The 19391-nt window shown below is 42.2% G+C and overlaps 1 protein-coding gene across 1 annotated transcript in view; it reads right to left on the bottom strand.

Moving 5' to 3' along the window:
* LOC137321799 (ammonium transporter Rh type A-like) overlaps positions 1 to 16939 on the bottom strand; it is a 54790-nt gene extending 37851 nt beyond the window's left edge. Inside the window, exons 1-4 of the mRNA XM_067984474.1 lie at positions 16698 to 16939; positions 5026 to 5215; positions 2792 to 2942; positions 1665 to 1812 (exon numbers count right to left, since the gene is read on the bottom strand). Coding sequence (XP_067840575.1) covers positions 1665 to 1812; positions 2792 to 2942; positions 5026 to 5215; positions 16698 to 16872 — 664 coding nt within the window. The 5' untranslated portion in view covers positions 16873 to 16939. The remainder of the gene's footprint in view (positions 1 to 1664; positions 1813 to 2791; positions 2943 to 5025; positions 5216 to 16697) is intronic.
* Positions 16940 to 19391: the final 2452 nt, after the last annotated feature.

The raw sequence follows: 19391 nt of genomic DNA, 5'->3' as shown, positions 1-19391 counted from the left end.
ATCGACGCTGTTGCTCGGAGGTGTCATGAGCCACGTGTGCAGGGGGTATCCCTTGTCCACGAGAAGCCAGCCCTTGCGGGTGTTGGGTGCGTGGAAGAGGGGTGGGATGTTGGACTCCCGGAGGATGAAGAAATCGTGGCAGCTGTCAAGATATCTGGCGCACACGTGAAGGAATCCCTTGCGGTGGTCGCAGATGAGCTGAGTGTTGATGGAGTGATAGCCCTTCCTGTAGATGAACAGTCCTGGCTCGTGTGGAGGTGCTTGTATTGCAATATGGGTGTAATTGATTGCACCCTGCACCCATGGGAAGCCAGCCACAGTGTGGAATCCCACTGCCCTCTCCGTCTGGTTGAGGTCGTCCATGGGGAAGTTGACATAGTGCGAGGCCCTGCGAAACAAGCCGTCGGTGACCTGCCTTATGCACTTGTGCGCAGACGACTGAGAGACCCTGACGATGTCCCTGGTGGCACCCTGGAAGGATCTGAAGGCAAAGAAGTTGAGGGCAGTTGTGACTTTGACAGCGACAGGTAAGGAGATGCTGCTCGGCCCAGCTGGGAGCAGCTTGGCATGAAGGAGGCTGCAGATGTCTGCGACTACCTGGCGACTGACTTTGAGCCTCCGTATGCACTGCTCCTCAGAGAGGTCCAGGAAGCTGAGCCTCGGTCTGTAGACCCTGTTGTGAGGGTAGTGCCTCCTGCGACGTCTCTCTCTCTGTCGTTGCCCTCTGTGCTCTTGTGCAGGTGCCTGTGGTGTAGCACTGTGTTGTGGAGCTCCACATGGCGGAGGTGGACGTGTGCCTGGTGAGGCTGGTGATGTTGTTCGTCCTCGGATAAAGTGATGAATGCAGCCATGGCGCCCCCCCCCCCCCCCCCCCCCCATCCTGACGGTGTGAGTTTGAGGGGGTCCGCAAAGTAGGTAAATGTGTTTGCACAGCAGAGTTTTGGGTGGAAAGTAAGAATTTTGAGTGAAAACACAAAGGTCTTGCAGCCAAAATTTTGTCTGAAGTGACAGAGTGCCCTGTTGCAATAAATGAGGTTTTCCCCCCACCTGTCAAATAATCCTTTGCATCTCCCACTGGCTGCTGGCTGAAACACGTCTGCTCCAACAGGGAGTGTTTCCCACAGCACGGGAAACACGCTGAGGATCCTTCAAAATTGCACCCCTGCCAAAATGTCTACTCAATGAGGTATCTCAAGCACCTTAACTATCTGTCAAAGTATGTAAATCATCATCCAGCTGGCTTTAATTGCCGGTGGGAGTCCCGCATTCGGGAGGTGAGCGTGCACCTGTACTTGTCACTGGGAAACCCGGAAGTCAGCGGATTCGAGCCGGGCTCTGAATCCGCTCCAGATTTCTACAACTTTAGGAGTCCACCCGCCCCCAACACACCCGCCTCCCCATCTGAAAATCGGCCCCAATGTAACTCAATGTAGCTTAAGGCTTTGCCAACAATTATGGGGCAAAAGGAGGGAGGGGGGAATCTACAGAATGCTCAAGTCAAAGGGACAGAGTTAGGACGGAATGTCATGCTGGAGGAGATTGTAGAGATAGGGTTGAGCAAAGACAGAAATAGAATTTCTGCCAGTTTATGCAAAGTATGCATGTTCTAGGAGTCCTTTACTATTTTATAAAATGGCTGCTGTGATTTGTGCATTTTTACTCACCAATCATAGCAAATAAATCAGAGTGATAGACAGATCCTTCGTTTTCATGGCCACCTTTCAAACCTGGCCTGTAGAGGACACGACTAACAGCCAGCCCAAAATAAGCACCAAAAGCATGAATAGTCATTGATGCACCAACATCTTTGACCTGTAAAAGACCCAAATAATACCTGCTGCTTTATCTAGATTAGTGAATTACCTTAACCAAGTGAAAAGCTGCATTTGTTCATCTAACTCATCCAGTGGTCCTTAAGAATTTTATAATTTTAAAAATGTGGTTTCTTCAGTGCATGCATAAAATATTTGCATGTAATCAAGCACCTTTTCATAATATTTTTAAACCACTAAATTTTAAACGGCAAGAAGGGAAATACTTTTAAGTTTTTAAAAAAGTAACAAAAGGATACTTTTAAATGATGTAAACCCAGGCATATAATTTGTCTATATAAATCACAAGTTCAGTATCCAAATTGCAATGCATTAAACCCAGAAGGGTATCCATAGCTTAATGTGTTCCACTGATATAAAAACAATGCTGTGATCTGAGTAGTTTTCTTGCCTGAATTGAATTATTGATGGATTTTAAAATTTGTCCTGTAAACCTATCCTTCATTCTATTGGAGCGCCCTCTTCTCAACTGCACTGCTTTAAATCAATTGTATTTTATGGTGTAAATTTTACAAGTTAGTGCATCCAAACAAGAGCAAATTGAAGAATCGGGCACAGAGTTCAGACTGCCCAAATTACCTGATCTGTGCACAGTGCTCCAGAGGTGTTCTGACTAGGCTATTGTATGGATTCATTATGAATTCTGGGGATTTTCCTCTCTTGTTCCTTCTAAGCTCCTTTGCACACTTTTTCTCCTTATATCCTCACTGTGATGACATCACGACTCATTGACAATCCCTCACTTTAACTCATTTCTTTTCAGGACCTCAAAACTGTGGAATTCCTTACCTACCTCAATCTTTTCTTCCTTCCAAAATCCAAACTTTAAATTTAAACTTGCATCACATTGAAAGGTCCATTACTTCCCAATCTAATCTCTTTTCTTCAGCCTGAGTCATGTCCTGCACTATGGCCCTTGATATTTTACCTTGGTCTCTCAAAAAGTGAAGAATTCTTACCCGCAAAATACCAGTAACCAGGTGCTCATTCACAGCAAATATCGTAATCTCGAGCAGGGTCATAATCAGAAGCTGGACAGGACTGGTCTTTCCCAAGATTGCTCCAAATGAAATCAGGACTGTTGCTGTGCTGAAGTCTGCATTAATTAAGCTACAAAACAATAATATTTATATTATTTTCCATTGTTTATTTGCTGAATTCAATTCAGTGGTTATTAAATGTCATTGGTGACCAATGGTCATTGTTTAACTCATAATACTCATTGTTTAGCTGCCCGTTGCTGTGTAGCCTATGATCAGTTGAATGCAAATTATTTCAGTTCAGTTCTATTCACAACCCCTCAGATAATGAAGCAGTCCGTGCCCGCATGCAGCAAGACCTGGACAACATCCAGGCCTGGGCTGATAAGTGGCAAGTAAAATTCGCGCCAGACAAGTGCCAGGCAATGACCATCTCCAACAAGAGAGAATCTAACCACCACCCCTTGACATTCAACGGCATTACCATCGCTGAATCCCCCACCATCAACATCCTGGGGGTCACCATTGATCAGAAACTTAACTGGACCAGCCACATAAATACTGTGGCTATAAGAGCAGGTCAGAGGCTGGGTATTCTGAGGCGAGTGACTCACCTCCTGACTCCCCACAGCCTTTCCACCATCTACAAGGCACAAGTCAGGAGTGTGATGGAATACTCTCCATTTGCCTGGATGAGTGCAGCTCGAACAACACTCAAGAAGCTCGACACCATCCAGGACAAAGCAGCCCGCTTGATTGGCACCCCATCCACCACCCTAAACATTCACTCCCTCCTCCACAGGCACACAGTGACTGCAGTGTGTACCATGCTCAGAATGCACTGCAGCAACTTGCCAAGGCTTCTTCGACAGCACCTCCCAAACCCACGATCTCTACCACCTAGAAGGACAAGGGCAGCAGGTACATGGGAACAACACCACCTGCATGTTCCCCTCCAAGTCACACACCATCCCGACTTGGAAATATATCGCCGTTCCTTCATCATCACTGGGTCAAAATCCTGGAACTCCCTTCCTAACAGCACTGTGGGAGAACCTTCACTACACGGACTGCAGCAGTTCAAGAAGGCGGCTCACCACCACCTTCTCGAGGGCAATTAGGGATGGGCAATAAATGCTGGCCTTGCCAACGACGCCCACATCCCATGAACGAATTTTTTAAAACATTTCTATTCAAATCCATGTTTAGTGCTGTATTGTCCAATAGCCACTAGCCACTTATGGCTGATTGGGAATCCAGATGTGGCTTACTGCATTTCTGATTAGTAAATAAAATGAGTAATAGGTACCGTCATTGGCATGTGATCTCAATACTCATTTGCACAGCATATGTATGTAAACTTTAAAATTTTTGTGTGTTTGTTGGTAAGACGAAAGCAGTGTGTGCGAGTGCTTTTTGACTGTCAAGTGCTTTACTTCCTTGGTTACTGAATGGTGGTAGATGTTTGTTATTTAAATATACACGTGAAGTACATTTACCTGTATTGTGCGAGCGTATGAAAGGCGTTTTCTACTAAAACTAGTGCATGCGGCTAAAACGGTGCCTAATCAGAAATTTTTATTGGATAATACTGGTCGAATGCAGGTCAATGCTACTCCATAAACAGCAAAAAACAGCAAATAACTTGGCAACCTTAATTGACACCCATTCAGAAAGCCACAAGAATAGCTGGTGTAGGAAATTGAAATGTAATATTTTTGTGTAGTATTGGGTGTTCTCCTGAGGCTGTGGTTAGGACAATTTGTTAGGAAAGAGTAAAGGGAGCTTCACTTTACTTCTAATCTGCTGTACTTTGGAATACAGTACACTCCTTTTAAGGCAACTTTGTATTAGTTGCACATTTGATTTGGGTTGTTTTTTTAAATCTCTCTGACTGAGGAGTGTGAAAGGAACAAATTAAGCGTATTACAAACTAAAACTTAAATGATAGGGTAGATTTTGTAAGTATTGTGTTTCCACCATGGAGTTCTCCTATTGGGAATTCAGCTGTAGAGGTCAGGAAACTCTGCAGGAATTTTCATCCATTAAATTAAATGTATGATAAGTACCCACCAAAAGCAGAGCACATACCACCTGAGCCACTGGGGAGCCATCCAATGGCCTTTGTAAGTACTTTATCAGTACCAAAAAACATTTAGAGCTTTACTGCATATATTCTGTCAGCAATTAATCAATAAAAAAATTATGTATACCTGAAAATGTTGATTTTGATTTTTCTATCATCATCTAAATGGTGCAGCCAGCCTTGCATCAGTGTGCCCCACTGAAGACCAAAAGCAGCAATGAGTAAATTAAATCCAACACTGCTGAATCCATATCTCTTCAAGAAGGTCATCAGAAAGCCAAATCCAACAAATATCATTACGTGTACATCCTGGAAACCTGAATAAGAAATAAGTATGCCTTATTATTACCACATGCTTATCCTGAACACTTTATTAAGAAATGTAGGGGGCAATTTTCCTGGCAACCTCTGCCTCGGTGCTGGATTGGAGCAACGCACTCAAAGTGCATTGTGCCTGTCCAAGCCCAGGAGGCCTGCAGCTGCTTTCCTGCCTGTTGGCCAGGGCCTTGTGCCAGGGAGCAGCAGCGAGAAGGCATCAAGACCCTGAGATCCAATGGACAATCTGGAAATGTATAACTACTTACCTTTTGAGGTCCTCTTAGGCTTGCTGACATGATCTCTCAGATCCTCCAGTCTGAAGGAGGTTTCCTGTCCAATCCCAATGGTAGCTTTATGGGGCATCCCTGCATCTGGGTGCCCCATGGCCATAAGTCCAGGAGAAAGAGGTGGGTGTTTAACAATGCCCCTCCCACCTCATTAGAATGGGAACACTGGGCCCACACCTATTTTCCTGATCTTTGCACCTAGAAAATGGGCCAAAGTTCAAAATTGGCCTTTTATAGTTAACACCATATGAAAATCTTCAAGTGAAAATAAAATATTTGAAAAGGGGATTGCAATGGATATTAGGGGAAATAAAACAACTATTTGAGCCTGTTCATACTAAGCAAAATATTATAATTGAAGAAATACTTACATTTATATCGTAACTTACCATGTCATTGAAATATCTCAAAGCACTTCACATAATGAATTAGCAGAAAGCATAATGAGAGTGCAGTGACTGTTATGTAGGTAAACGCTGCAGCCATTTTGCACCAACAACATCCCACAAACACTACACTTGTAGTTAATCTGTTTTTGGAGGTATTGACTAGATGCAAGTCTTGTATCTCTGTCTATTATATATTAAAATTCTCCTGCCTGCTATGTAACACCTACTTCCTGTGATGTTTTTTCTGTCACACTATCTACATAATAGTTTTGTCATGTTATTACCGTCACATTAATACTATAATACTATTCTATTGATTTTACTTATTTTTGAATCCTGCGTACTTGGTTTCCAAGGTAGATAGCACTCTTGCCTATGTAACTTTGAGACCTCACAGGTCCTTCTCCAACCCAGCTGGCACTGTAGAGATCTGCTTCAGACCTTTCAAGCCTTCCAGGTAAGTTTCATTTATTTACTTTTTTTTTACTTTAAAGAAATTACATTTTTCAGAAGGCTCCCACTGTTACAATTACTGCGGCCCCAAACACTTCCTGCCAACACCATCATGCCCCATTCCCACCCACTGTCAAAGCCAGCCCCCAATACCATCAACTCTTTCTTACCTTTCTCCACACCATTTTGGGCCTTGGCCATCACTTTTTGCCTGTCTGGCATGCTCCCCTGGGCCTTAAGCTTCAGGCCTTAGGCCTCAGCAGTGCACTTTCTGTCCCCATGCCAAGACTTTGGGTCTTATGGCTTGGCTACTGTGCCTCCACCCCTTATCCACTTAAACTGGGAAAATGAACTGGCAATTATTTTTATAAATTGATTATTGCACTGTAGTCCACATATAGTGCAAAAAGCACTTTAGAAAACAAATTGCAGATTTCCTAGTTGGGTGTTGGGATACAGGCTTTGGGGTCCGGTTGGTTTTGGAATAGAGTTGAAGGGACAGAGTAGGGTGACAGTGGAGTGAGGGGGAGTGGATAATACAGGGTGTGCGCGGTGGTGAGAAAGGGTAGGGTAAGCAATGGGATGAAGGAAGTGGGGAAAGGGATGGGGTAGAGAATGAGAAGGGGTATGAGGATGGAGAGCAGACATTGGGCAAAGTCGGGGGGGGGGGTTAGTGAACAACCACCACCTACACCATACTCCCATCCTGTGCCCCTGCGACCCCACTCCCCTGCCCTCCCATTAATCTAAAAACCAGCCTTTGCCCCTAGCTGGATCCTTCCTCCTCACCTGTGATGCAAAAACTGCCTAGAGCTCTCGCCTAATCCTTCTCTCCACTGCCCGTACCTCTCACCAACCAGCACCCAAAACTCCACTGACAAAAGAAAAAAGAGCATGTAGGCAAAAGACCAAAAGAAGACAAAGAAAGAGAGAAAAAAAAGAGGACACAGACAAGCAGAAAAGAAAAAAAAGGGACAGATAGATGATGACAAACTGGTAAGACAAAATGTGTATCCTGTGACATGGGAAACACGGAAATAATAGATAAAAAATTGTACGTCAGCACTCCAGGTGTCACGCTTTAGGTGTTACATGCACCATCTGCTATAAACTTCTGTATCTCACTAACATGGGAATGTCTACAGCTTCTTGATTGATCTTCCGAAAACAATGCGAGGGTTCTGATCTGACTGTAATGGACCTGAGCATTCATTTCCTGAATATAGGGCAATTATATCTTCTAACCTTAAAGAGACATACACAACAACATTTTAGCAGCAGAATAATACAACGGTCGGCAATTTCACCAGAGCTGCTCCTGCTCTGCCTTTGTAACTTCACCGGAAGTATGGCAGAAACCCCAAAGTCGATTTTACCTGTTCCCACTGGGTGGGAAAATGGAAAGGGAAATCAGACAGGGTGTTAAATGGACAGTCAATCCGCTGCAGCCTGTCTCCACCTGGCGAGTACAGTTAAAGGCAACCTCCCCCCTTTACAACGTAATCAGGGTTTCCGCCACACTTCTGGTGAAGTTATGGCGAAGGAGTGGGAGCAGCTCCGAGGAAATTCTGGGCTTTGACTTAGTGTGACCAGCGCACAGGCAATTTGCTAGTAATATATTAAACAATGGGATAGATTTTTGTCTTCACTGCTCAGGCAGTAATTTGGCGGGGTGGATTGTACATCATTTTTAAAACCCACCTGATTTTCATTCCATTGAAATCAATGGAACAACAATCAGGCAGATTCTATAATGGGCGGGCAATTCGCCCTGCCAGATTACTGCCTAGGTGGTGAAGATGAAAATCTACCCCAGCATTCTGTGTAGACAGATGTCACACTGCAAACATCCCATTTTGTTAAAGATGTAAAACAGTCTTAATTTGCTTTACCCTTCTGGACTGGAGCCTGAAATTGACAAGGACATTCTAATTTGCAAAGTTACTTGATCAACAATTAAAACGACCTGAGGCTTTGCTTGTTTAATGATTAAAGTCCGTGGCCTTAAAGGGACACAGCTGCACCTTGGCACCAGAATAATACATTTTGCATTACATGGTATAACTTCTGTCCTTATGAAACAGCTTATCATCTGTCGTATCAAAGGCAACATCATTGGAAATTGTTTATATGAAAGTAAGGTATGAAAAATGGTTGCTTAACCCATCAACTCTTTCCATTTACACATGAAGTGGGGAGACCAGAACTAGGGGCCATAAATATAAGATCGTCACTAATAAAACCAATAGGGAATTCAGGAGAAACTTCTTTACCTACAGAGTGGTTAGAATGTGGAACTCGCTACCACATGGAGCAGTTGAGGCGACTAGCATCGATGCATTTAAAGGGAAGCTAGATAAACACATGAGGGAGAAAGGAATAGAAGGATCTGCTGATAGGGTTAGATTAAGTAGGGAGGGAGGAGGCTCATGTGGAGCATAAACACCGGCATAGACCTGTTGGGCTGAATGGCCTGTTTCTGAGATGTAATTCTATGTAAGTACAAGGCTCCCTGTCATACCAAGCTATTCAGCCTCTTTAAATAGAAAACCACAGATAAAACATATAAGAATGTAAGAATATAGATAAGTAATTCATTGTCCCAGCAGGTTAGGGACCATAATGTTTCATAGAATATTAATCATAAATGTCTACACTTACAGCCTTCAATCCCATTCTTAGCCAGATAACTATGCAGCTCTCTTTTTTAAAAATGAATAAGTTGACACAATATTAATTGATTTTGCTGCACATGTATTTCACTAATTACCATTCTGCTGGGGGAAAAATTCACATTGGTGGTTTGTTTATTTTGTACTTATGTCCTTTATTTCTCTGCTCACTGTCCAAGTTAAATGACCTGCCATTATTCACATCATTCATGTCTCTGCTTTTAAAGTCCTAGACTATATCCTGACTCAATCTTCTTTTCACCAATTAAAACAAATTCAGTTTTTTGAATCTCACTGGGGCCTTGGTGTACAGTGGATTAGCCACTGGCCTTAAACCTCTGAGAAGTGGATTCAAATTTGGCACAAGTCTGCTAGCTGTTTTCTGTTCCAGTGTGCCTTGAATTTATCCACCGTAAAATCATTCTGCCCTTCCCAAGCCCATCCACATCTCTTGATAACATTAATAAATTTCCTAACATTATTAAAATAATCCACCTCCATCTCACCCAATGGCTCAACAATATTTTCCAATGAATAGCTGAGCCATATGGACTAGGTTGGTGTCAGATTTGATCCCTGACCTCTGCTGTGTTAATTGACCTTAGCTGCAGTGGCAATAGAGGAAAATCAGTCAGGATTCTCACTCTTCACTGCTATCAAGTAATTTCTGATGGAAGTGCCTGTGTATAAATGTCAGGCAAAAACAAGAAAGTGTCAGTGGGCAATGGAGAGTGCCACCCCAGCTGAGAGTCAATGGCTTTGAGAGAAGAGGAGGCAAGAAAATTAGTGAGAAAAAGGACAAAATACTCTCTTCAGTGTCTTTACAGGTCATGTAAGCTACATCAGATGGAGAACTTTATTGCTCACTTTTTAACTCCAGAAATAATTTATTAATGCTCGCAGAAGATTCATGGCCAAAGTGAAGCCTGCTTTAGTGGTAGTACTTTCACCATCTGAGTCAGTGTTGTGAGTTCAAGCTCCACTTTAGGACCTAAGTACATTATGCAGGCTGACACTTCTGTGCACTACTGAAGGAGTGCTGCAGTGTTGGGGGTACAGATGGATGATGCAGTTTGATGCAAAAGATCCCATGGTACCATTCGAGGAAGCACAGGGAGTTCTACTGGTGTCCTGGCCAACATTTATTCCTCAACTAACATCACCAAAACAGATAAACTGATCACGGAGACCTTCCTGTGCACAAATCAGCTGCCATATTTGCCTACATAACAATAATGCCTACACTTCAAAAGTAATTAATTGATTGTGAAGTGCTTTGGGATGTCCTGAGGAGGTGAAAGGCTCTATATAAATGCAAATCCTTTTTTTCCCAACGGATCCAAGATGAAGTTGTAAACCGGATTTTTAAGTAAGTAGATAGTAGAATCAGTGTTAGAAGGCATCAATGCAGCAGTTCTAATTGGGAATCTGGGCTCAGTGGAATCCCCAAAGACTGGTCAGTGAAGTCCCTATGGATTTTACCTCAGGACCACACCTATTTGCAACATTTATTAAGACAGTGAGGAAATTAGTGTAAAGGCAAGGGGCTCGATATTACCAGGCCGGCGGGTTCGCGGCGGGGGGTCTATTGGGCACGTGGGTAACGCGCCCGGTGAAATCAGACTGCCCCGCGCGCAATCGCAGGCTAATTGGATCCACTTACCTGGTCTTCCAGGTTCCCCGCTGCTGAGCTGCGCGTTGGGCAGACTGCGCATGCACAGTAAGGTCTGTCAGCTGGAGGAGCTCCATTTAAAGGGGCAGTCCTCCACTGACTGATGCTGCAAGAAATAGGGAAAATTACAGCATGGAGCAGCCCAGGGGGAAGGCTGCTCCCAGGCTTAATGATGCCTCACTCCAGGTATCATTGGATGGGGTGAGGAGGAGGGGGAGGACAGAGATCTTCCCCCCGGCGGGCGGGAGGAAGCGACCTGCCTCTGCCACCAAGAAGGCCTGGCTCGAGGGGCAGAGGAGGTCACCTGCACCACCAACATATCGCCCACCTGCATACAGTGCAGGAGGCGCTGCAATGACCTAAGTAGGTCAGCCAAAGTGAGTACACTTACTCATTCCCCTACACTCCGTCTGCCACATCACCGCCCCCACCCCACACCTCCTTCTGCACTGCCAATACCACTCTGTCACATCACCCCTCACACCCACTCAAAGCTCATCCTCATCTTACCTGCACTTAATCACCTCGCCAGTACTCATCCCGCCACTACCACTCAACCCAATCCTCATACAATCTCATGGCTCTATCTCATACTCACCCTCTCATGCATCTCTTTCACGGTCAGCCTCACTCAACCTGCCCCTACCTGTGCTGCAGCCACAGGGCATGCATCACATATGTGCAGTAGGCAGCGTAAGGCAAACGTGTCGTGAGCATGAAGGGGATGCACAAGGGTGTTTGAGGGTGTCATGGTTTTTCCTTATATTTAATTTCTGAGCATCTCACATCACATATTATACTGGCACCACTACTGCCACGTCTTTGCGAATCTTGTCTGGTTTGTGTAATAATGCCCTTTCCTGAGGATCACAATGAAGACCCACAACTGATGCCACCCATTGTGTCACTGCAGAGTGGGTGTAGGTGTATTTGCAGGGCTCTTTTGTGCAGACGACTGAGAGACGTCAGCGATGTCCCCGGTGGCACCCTGGAAGGATGCAGAGGAGAAGTTGTTGAGGGCAGTGGTGACTTTGACAGCGACAAGTAAGAAGATGGTGCTCAGGCCAGCCGGGAGCAGCTTGGCATGAAGGAGGCTGCAGATGTTCACGACGACATGTCGAGTGACTGAGCCTCCGTGTGCACTGCTGCTCAGAGAGGTCCAGGAAGCTGAGCCTCAGTCTGTGGACCCTGTGGCGAGAGTAGTGCCCTCTGTGACGCATCTCTCTCTGCGCTTGCCCTCCCTCCTGCTGTGCAGGTGGATGTGTCACAGCACTGTGTTGTGGAGCTCCACGTATCAGAGGTGGACGGCGTGGCCGGCAAGGCTGGTGATGGTGTTCGCCCTCTGAGGAGGTCATGACTGCAGCTACGGCGGCCCCCATCCGGAAGATGTACATCTGAGGGGGTCCGCAAGGTAGGTACATGTGTCTGGACCCCGGGGTAAGTGTGCAAGTTGGTGAATTTTATTTTTAGGAGGAGGGTGGTGGAGGCCAAACTTTGTCCAAAGTGACGGAGTGGCCTCCTGCAATGAGTGAGGGTCTTCCCCCCCCCCCCCCACCTGTCAAATGGACCTTTGCAGCTGCCACAGGCTGATGGCTGCAACACGTCCATTTGAACTGGGAGTGTTTCCCCCAGTACGGGAAGCAGTCCCAGTTGTTTGTAAAATCCCACCCCTCCTGAAATATCTCCTTAATCAGGTCTGTTAACGACCTGAAATGCCTAAATAAATACTTTAATTGCCTGCGGGAGTCCCACATGCGGGAGCTATGCGTGCATGTCAGCGCGTCTGTGGGAAACCCAGAAGTGGGCGGGTTGGAGCCGGGCTCCCGACCCGCCCCGGGAATCCCCGATTTTCGGAGCCCCCCCCCTGCCAGGAACGCACCCGATAGCGGGTGCTAATATCAAGCCTAATGTGTAAGACAATGGATGACACAAAGTTGTGCGGTAAAGAAGTACATTTGAAAGAGATCTGCAAACACGTATCAACTAGGCAGATGAGTGGCATTTGAAATGTAAGGTAATGCCATAAAAATGCTTAAAGCAGCATACCATTATTATACAATGAAGTTCAGTAGTGAAAAGGTTTCGGTGTGATAGTTAAGGAATTTCTTTTTATTGAAAGTAGTCTCCTATTTTATATATATATTTTTTAATGAAATATTTACTTCTCATGGAGACCTCTCATCGGTCTCTTCACTGCTTTGCAGCACCACTAACATCACTGTAGGAGAGCAGCTCCATGCATCCCAGAGCAGGTCCATTGCAAACATTGGAGGTTGTGAGTTCGGACTGGCCTGAGAGCAGTTATGAACTGCCTGACCCTTGTAAACCATATTACTGGTGAAGATGCAGTGCACTATGACACTGACAAAAAGCCCACATTTAGAGTGTCACTGTGCTCATGAAATAACACAGGCCCATTGAAAATAATTCAGCAGGAGAACAGAACAATGGGAAATAAATATTTGCTGGAAACACACAGCTGGTTAGGCAGTATCTGAGAAATACAGGTTAAAATTTCAGATGGAACCTTTCAGCAGAACTGTCATGGTTTGTAGGAGAGCTCTCTTATGGGGCTGATCCCCTAAAAGAGAGAAAAGCAAGTAGAGGTCATGAGTATAGCTGTAATAACTACTTTCACAAATAGGAGTTAATGGATTTTATAGCATAATATTTTAAAGTAAATTAAGAATTATAAACAGTAGAGCAAGCATCATGGATAACCAAATGATTAAAACTTTATAAACCCAACTAAACACATAAATCATTGCTATACTGCTAACTCATATTAGCCAAATATTCCAGGCTCACACTTCTGTCTAGTGTTATCAAAGAAAAACATGTTACTGTAGGTGTTTCTATGTACTGAATACTGGCAGTTGTCAAAAACTAAATGTAAACACTGATACTTTGCGATTGTAGTTCTAACACCAAATATTCTGCTGTCAGCTTGAGTTTGATTGTAAGGCTGTAAATTAGCAATATAGCTTGATGTTTTCTTAATGCTACTGAAATGTAAAACAAATAGCACCAGTATCAGGAGGAGTGTAAAAAGGACAGTAATACTATCTGCAGGCTGTGATTGGTTCTATGTGAAATGGGAGTGGTCAGCCTCAACCCAGTTGATAGTGAGCACCAGCCCCAGCACAAAACACCCTAATACTGCACTAAAGTGACAGGATGGTTAGTCTAAAAATTGAAAATTGTCACAGTGGAGTAACAGAGGGAACTCTTCTGAGAGTTGGCTAATTGGGAAGGAATTTCACTCTCCATTTAAACTGCTGTATGTGATCTCGGAGTTCTTGAAGATCATGTTGACGCTGAAATGGAAATTATTCCATTCCCAGTGCTAACAACATCATCTTGAGTAAAAAAAAATAGAAAAAGAATTGTAATGCACTGCTGATGGTCTCTGAATTCCATGCAACATGGTATCAAAGTAACACTTCAAACAAACAGTTTGCTTGTGCATGCCAGCACAAGAACAGGAGGAAATTGCAAAGTAGTACTGAATGCACACATATACAGAAAACTTTACTATAACACAATGAATTGCTAAGGAAATAGAGTGGTTTCTCTCATGCTATGTATTGTCACAGTTCTTTGAGGCCATTTTTGCCAGCACAAATATGAAAAATTACTAGACAACTAATGCAGCTGCCCAAATGCTGATCATGACCATGTAAAGGACATTAATGCTTAACAGAATTGAACTTTAAGAGTTACAAAACTTTTCAACAGATCTACTGATGAATTTTGTAAAATATGTAACTGACTGCTTCATACTAACTAGTCCACAAGAGGGTGCTGTGACATAATCTCTATTGGTTAATCCAATCCTTTCTATCGAACAAGATGCAATTGCAATAATTTAAATCTGACAGTACAATTTGGTTTGACCTTCATGCCATGAATGCATATTTGTCAAAAAGAATTGTTTTCTAAAATCATTACATTTATTTAACAGCTGCCTTTGGGCCATGGCAAAGTTTAAAAGAATGCCCCTCCCAGATATCAGGGAACCTACATATATCTTTATCCAAGAATAAGATAACAAAGTATGTTACATTAACAGATATAATTGTACATTTCTACATGACTAAAAAATGATTTGGTATTGCAGTTGCACATTAGATATGATTTCATAGTGTGCAAACCTAGAGGTGTAATTTATGTAATCATAATTGCAGCAATCTAGTATAGAGAAGGGATTTGTCTGGAAAATATCAGTCTGAGCTCGATTTTTAACTTGGGTTTTACACAACCCTGTCCATTAATATTTAAAACTCACCTGTCTGAAATTCCAACTGGCTGCTCATTGCAATTAAACACTATCAGTGTTTTTGTTATCTTCAAATTGATTACATCACAAATGGGGAGTGAATTAATATTGATGGGGAATTATTTCTGATCCTGCCACTTTTGTTTGACTCTCAAAATTGCATGATGCAATGTGTGGTATGCTGATTGGCACCAATTTTTTTAAACTGACCTCAATCTTGATAACTGGCTGTTATTAGTTAATATATCTTATAAAACTGATTGTTATTAGTTAATATATCTTATAATTGTCATTTCTTGAACGTTCTTGTTGTGAAAAAGGATAAAATAATTTTATAACTCACTTGTATTATAGATTTGATGGTTTACTTTTTGTTAAATGACCAATTGCCATGGCCTTTATTGCCATCCTTTATAATGTTACCAAAAATTTAAAAAGCAAATGGTAGAAAAGTCTGGATTAATTAGATACTCTTTAGTCCTTAAATGTGGGTGATCTATATGGACATTGCAATGAAACTAAATCATAATTGGGCAATTAGCATTTGCAGGAAATATTCTTTTGCATTAAACGCATACCTTCAGGCTAAGCTCTAGTTTTGTTTTATATGCACTATACAGAAACAGTCCATTTGTGCGCAAAGAAATAGAAACAGAAGGTGCTGGAAATACATAACAGTAACATCAACATCTGAAATGGGAAACGGTACGTTAATGTTTCAGAGAAATGTTTCAGATATACCTTTCTTTTCAGATGCTGACAGATGTTTGGCTGTTTTCAGCATTTTCTGTTTTTATTACAGATTTTCAGCATTTTATGTTTTTTTATTTTTATCTCTAACTTTTATCCCGTGCTTGTAAGTAAAGTATTTCTGCAAATTAACAACAATTTGCAAATGACTTAAAAAGTGAACCTTACAGAATTTAGTTAAGATTTGGATTATTCTTGCAGAAATACACTTTCTCGTATTACATGAGGCTCCACTAGGTATTTTGACTTGTACATTTTTACAACTACCCATTTTACATACAGTTACAGCTGAAACTTAACTCACACTCAATGTTTTACAGCTATTTGCAATGAGTTTTAGGTTAAAATTGTAAGAGAAAAGCTAAGGAGGTAAATTAGTGCCTTTTTAACAACTGGAAACAGAGACACAGTAATAAAATGCAAATATCCAACTCCACAATGCCACAAATACTCCACAAGCCTTTTGCTTCCATTTTATGAAGCACAATGTCTTGACAGAACTTAGAATACAGCCTACATAACAAGATCGGTTCCATTATGAAACAATTTTTTTTCAAATCCTTTTATTCTATTCTCTTTTATAAGTGTTTCCCACAAATACATCGAATGTTAATATGAAGAATTAAAATATATAAATAATGTAGTTTGTGCAGATTAGAGGGGTAAATTTTAAACAATTCCAGAGCAAACAATCTAATTTTATCTTTTTTATAACCTCTTATATCTTGCCATAGAAATTGACTTTTGTTTTTTTGAAAGGACATATTTTTAAAAGCAAGTAATATACAAGCACATACACAAATTATACTTAAAAAAACACACCATAGAAAAGCAAATAAAAGAGCTTCAGGCTTTTAAAGATTTAATTATCATTTTATTGGAAAGCAAATAATGCTATGAATTTTAAGAAATGCATCACACTCTACTAAATAACAAAATAAACTTAGCTATCTATGTGTCCACTTTAGACAATACTCACTTGGGTATATTTTGTAGAAATGGACTACACTGGTAGTGTTTTCAGATGCAAGTTTAGAATCAGCTCCATCATCATATGTAATAAAAATTCCATATAAAACAATGATCACAACTTCCAGTGCTATAGCCAGTAAAGGAAATTTCAAACGCATATTGGTAGAGTAGGACGCAGGCATCTCACAGCTTATCTTTGTCTGAACAAACTTTCTGAGATATATTGCTTGAGTTTAAAAGTGGCTCTTAGTGACTGGAAGCCAATGGCAGGGGAATAAAACTGGTTGGTAGTTCACACCCACCCCAAAAGGGTGGGATCAATTGGCAAATGTTCAAATAGCTGTATCTCCTTTGTTAGATATTTCAATTTTGAAAGACTTTTGCAGAGAAACACTGTTACTCATCTAACTTTCTAAAGAATAAGGTTGAGCTCCCAGGAAATGTTGGGTCTGGATGAATGTGAAAAATTGTCTGCCTCTACTCTTTGCCAAGCATAAGTTTCTAAAAAAAAATCAGGGAAATAATGTTGGCTTCATGTCCCTCGATTATATATTTCTTCTGGTAATGAGTGTAAAATTCCAAAATTAAGTAATTATAAATGCAAAAACAAACGGGAAGTTGTGCTAGCAGACTGAAAACAAAGAAAGAAAGAACCTATACTTATATAGCACCTTTCATGTCCTCTGGATGCCCCAAAAGATTTTACAGCCAGTGAAGTCTTTTTGAACATATGAAAACATTGGACAGGAAAGATGTGTTGGTCCATCTAGCCTGTCCGATATAGTTGTGATGCCTTATGCATCACGTCAAGAGACTCCTTACCCCCTAGGTGCCACAAAACCTTCTAGGAAAGGCAAAAAACAGATTAAAAACCCAATGCCAATTAGGGGGGAAAAACCTGCAAAATTCCTCCCCGATCCCTCTTGGCGATCAAAACTAGTCCAAGAGACCACATTGGCCATGACTTATATTGTTTGGTACTGTTGGAAATATGCTATCATTAATGCTACCAAGGATTGTTAACCCTTCTTAATAACTTCTACAATGATTCGGGCCCAAGTGTGACTGAACATGCAAGCTTTATTATAGACACAAGAACAATGTTCTAATACAGTTATATCAAATAAACAAGGATGGTACAACTAGGATGGTTCAAGCTGATCAGGCCTGGTCTCGTAGCGTGTGTGGACCTCCTTTGCCCCAAAAGCTGCTTCTAACTTTAGTGGGACAGTGCTCAAGTTTATATACCTTTCTGAAGCATATTTATTTCTGGTAGCTTAATGACATTAATCTCATGATGTTGTCTGTCCCGGACATTTCTCCCCACCAGGGTGCCCACTGTTTCTGGCAATTTGGTCTTCAATGTGTCTGTTCACAGTTTTATTGTCTTTGCAATATTCCTGATGTCAGGCATATCATTTTCTGTGGGATTCTGGTTCCCTTTGTATTCTCAGTGCAAGATCTGCCCACAGCCTCGCTTCGCAGGATGGGATACATAACTGTGACTTGGTCTAGAAATTGTATTTCTTACATCTCCCTCCTTTTGACCCTGAATGCAACCACTCTGGGTCATATTTCACCATACCTCCCCCTTTAACGTTTGTCATGGTCTTACCTAAGATCACCTTGGGTTTACATTTTATCAATATTATGTTCACATAAACACAAATAGACACATAAGTATACATTTTGCATCAGCGGGCCCCGTTTGTCAATAAGGGCCTTCCCAATCAATACACACAACATAATTACTAGTCACAATATACAGCATTGAAAAATAACTAATCGTTGTACCACCATTCTTGTCCACGGATGGACAGAGAAATTCATGTCTTCAGCTTTTTATACCTAGAAAATACTACACAAAACATTATAACAATTATAATCAGAACAAACTGAGCAAGGATTAAAACCTGTGAGAGAATTCTGGCCCAAGGATGTTGTCCTACGTTATATACTATTTCCCACCATTTAGGTTCCCCTGGCTGTCCTATATCGCATTCTATGGCTGCATTTTGTTGTTGTAGGTCGATTAGGTAATGCAATGAGGTGGCCATCCAGTTGAGTACAGTTTTAAGATTCAGTGACAGTGGTGGAATCGGATGTCCAAATTGTATAATCGCCTTCTGAGGTTCTTCTCTTAAATTGATTTACAACTGAATTTCCGCAGCATTATGAATGTTCACTGGGATCAGGACTGAACTCGCAACTCTCATGGGTTAATCAGGGGTAAAGCAAAATGATGGAGTTAATACAGGGCACTCCTGCTTCCCATGGCGGTAAGCCAAGTCTGATGTAATCATGGAGTAGCGACCTCTTCCCATGTATCCGTGCTTTGCCTGTCCCGATTTCCATCTTCTAATACTAACAGTACAGTTAGGAGAGTGCTCATCTAGGGTGAAACCACAAGCTGGGACACTGTTATGGGTGACATTGCACCAACATATCCATGTGCACTTGATCTGAGTACAGCAAGATAAATCTGGTGCCACCCAGGTTTCACCATCCTTTGTCAATACCTTTCGATAGTTGACAAATTCTTTATGTATGTCACCACCTTCAAGGATGCCTGTGGAATCCACCTTAAAGATCTCTGAAGGCTTCTGATCGGGTGAAAGGTGTGGAATGGCCATAGTCGCTGCGAAAACGTGTCCGTCTTTTCTGTCTTCACAGGAGTGTTTCACTGGGTATACAGATCCCA

The sequence above is a fragment of the Heptranchias perlo genome, chromosome 5 (assembly GCF_035084215.1).
Source record: "Heptranchias perlo isolate sHepPer1 chromosome 5, sHepPer1.hap1, whole genome shotgun sequence".
NCBI classification, from domain to species: Eukaryota; Metazoa; Chordata; class Chondrichthyes; order Hexanchiformes; family Hexanchidae; genus Heptranchias; species Heptranchias perlo.
The sequence above is the reverse complement of the archived record's forward strand: the minus strand, read 5'-3'. Positions and strand labels throughout refer to the sequence as shown.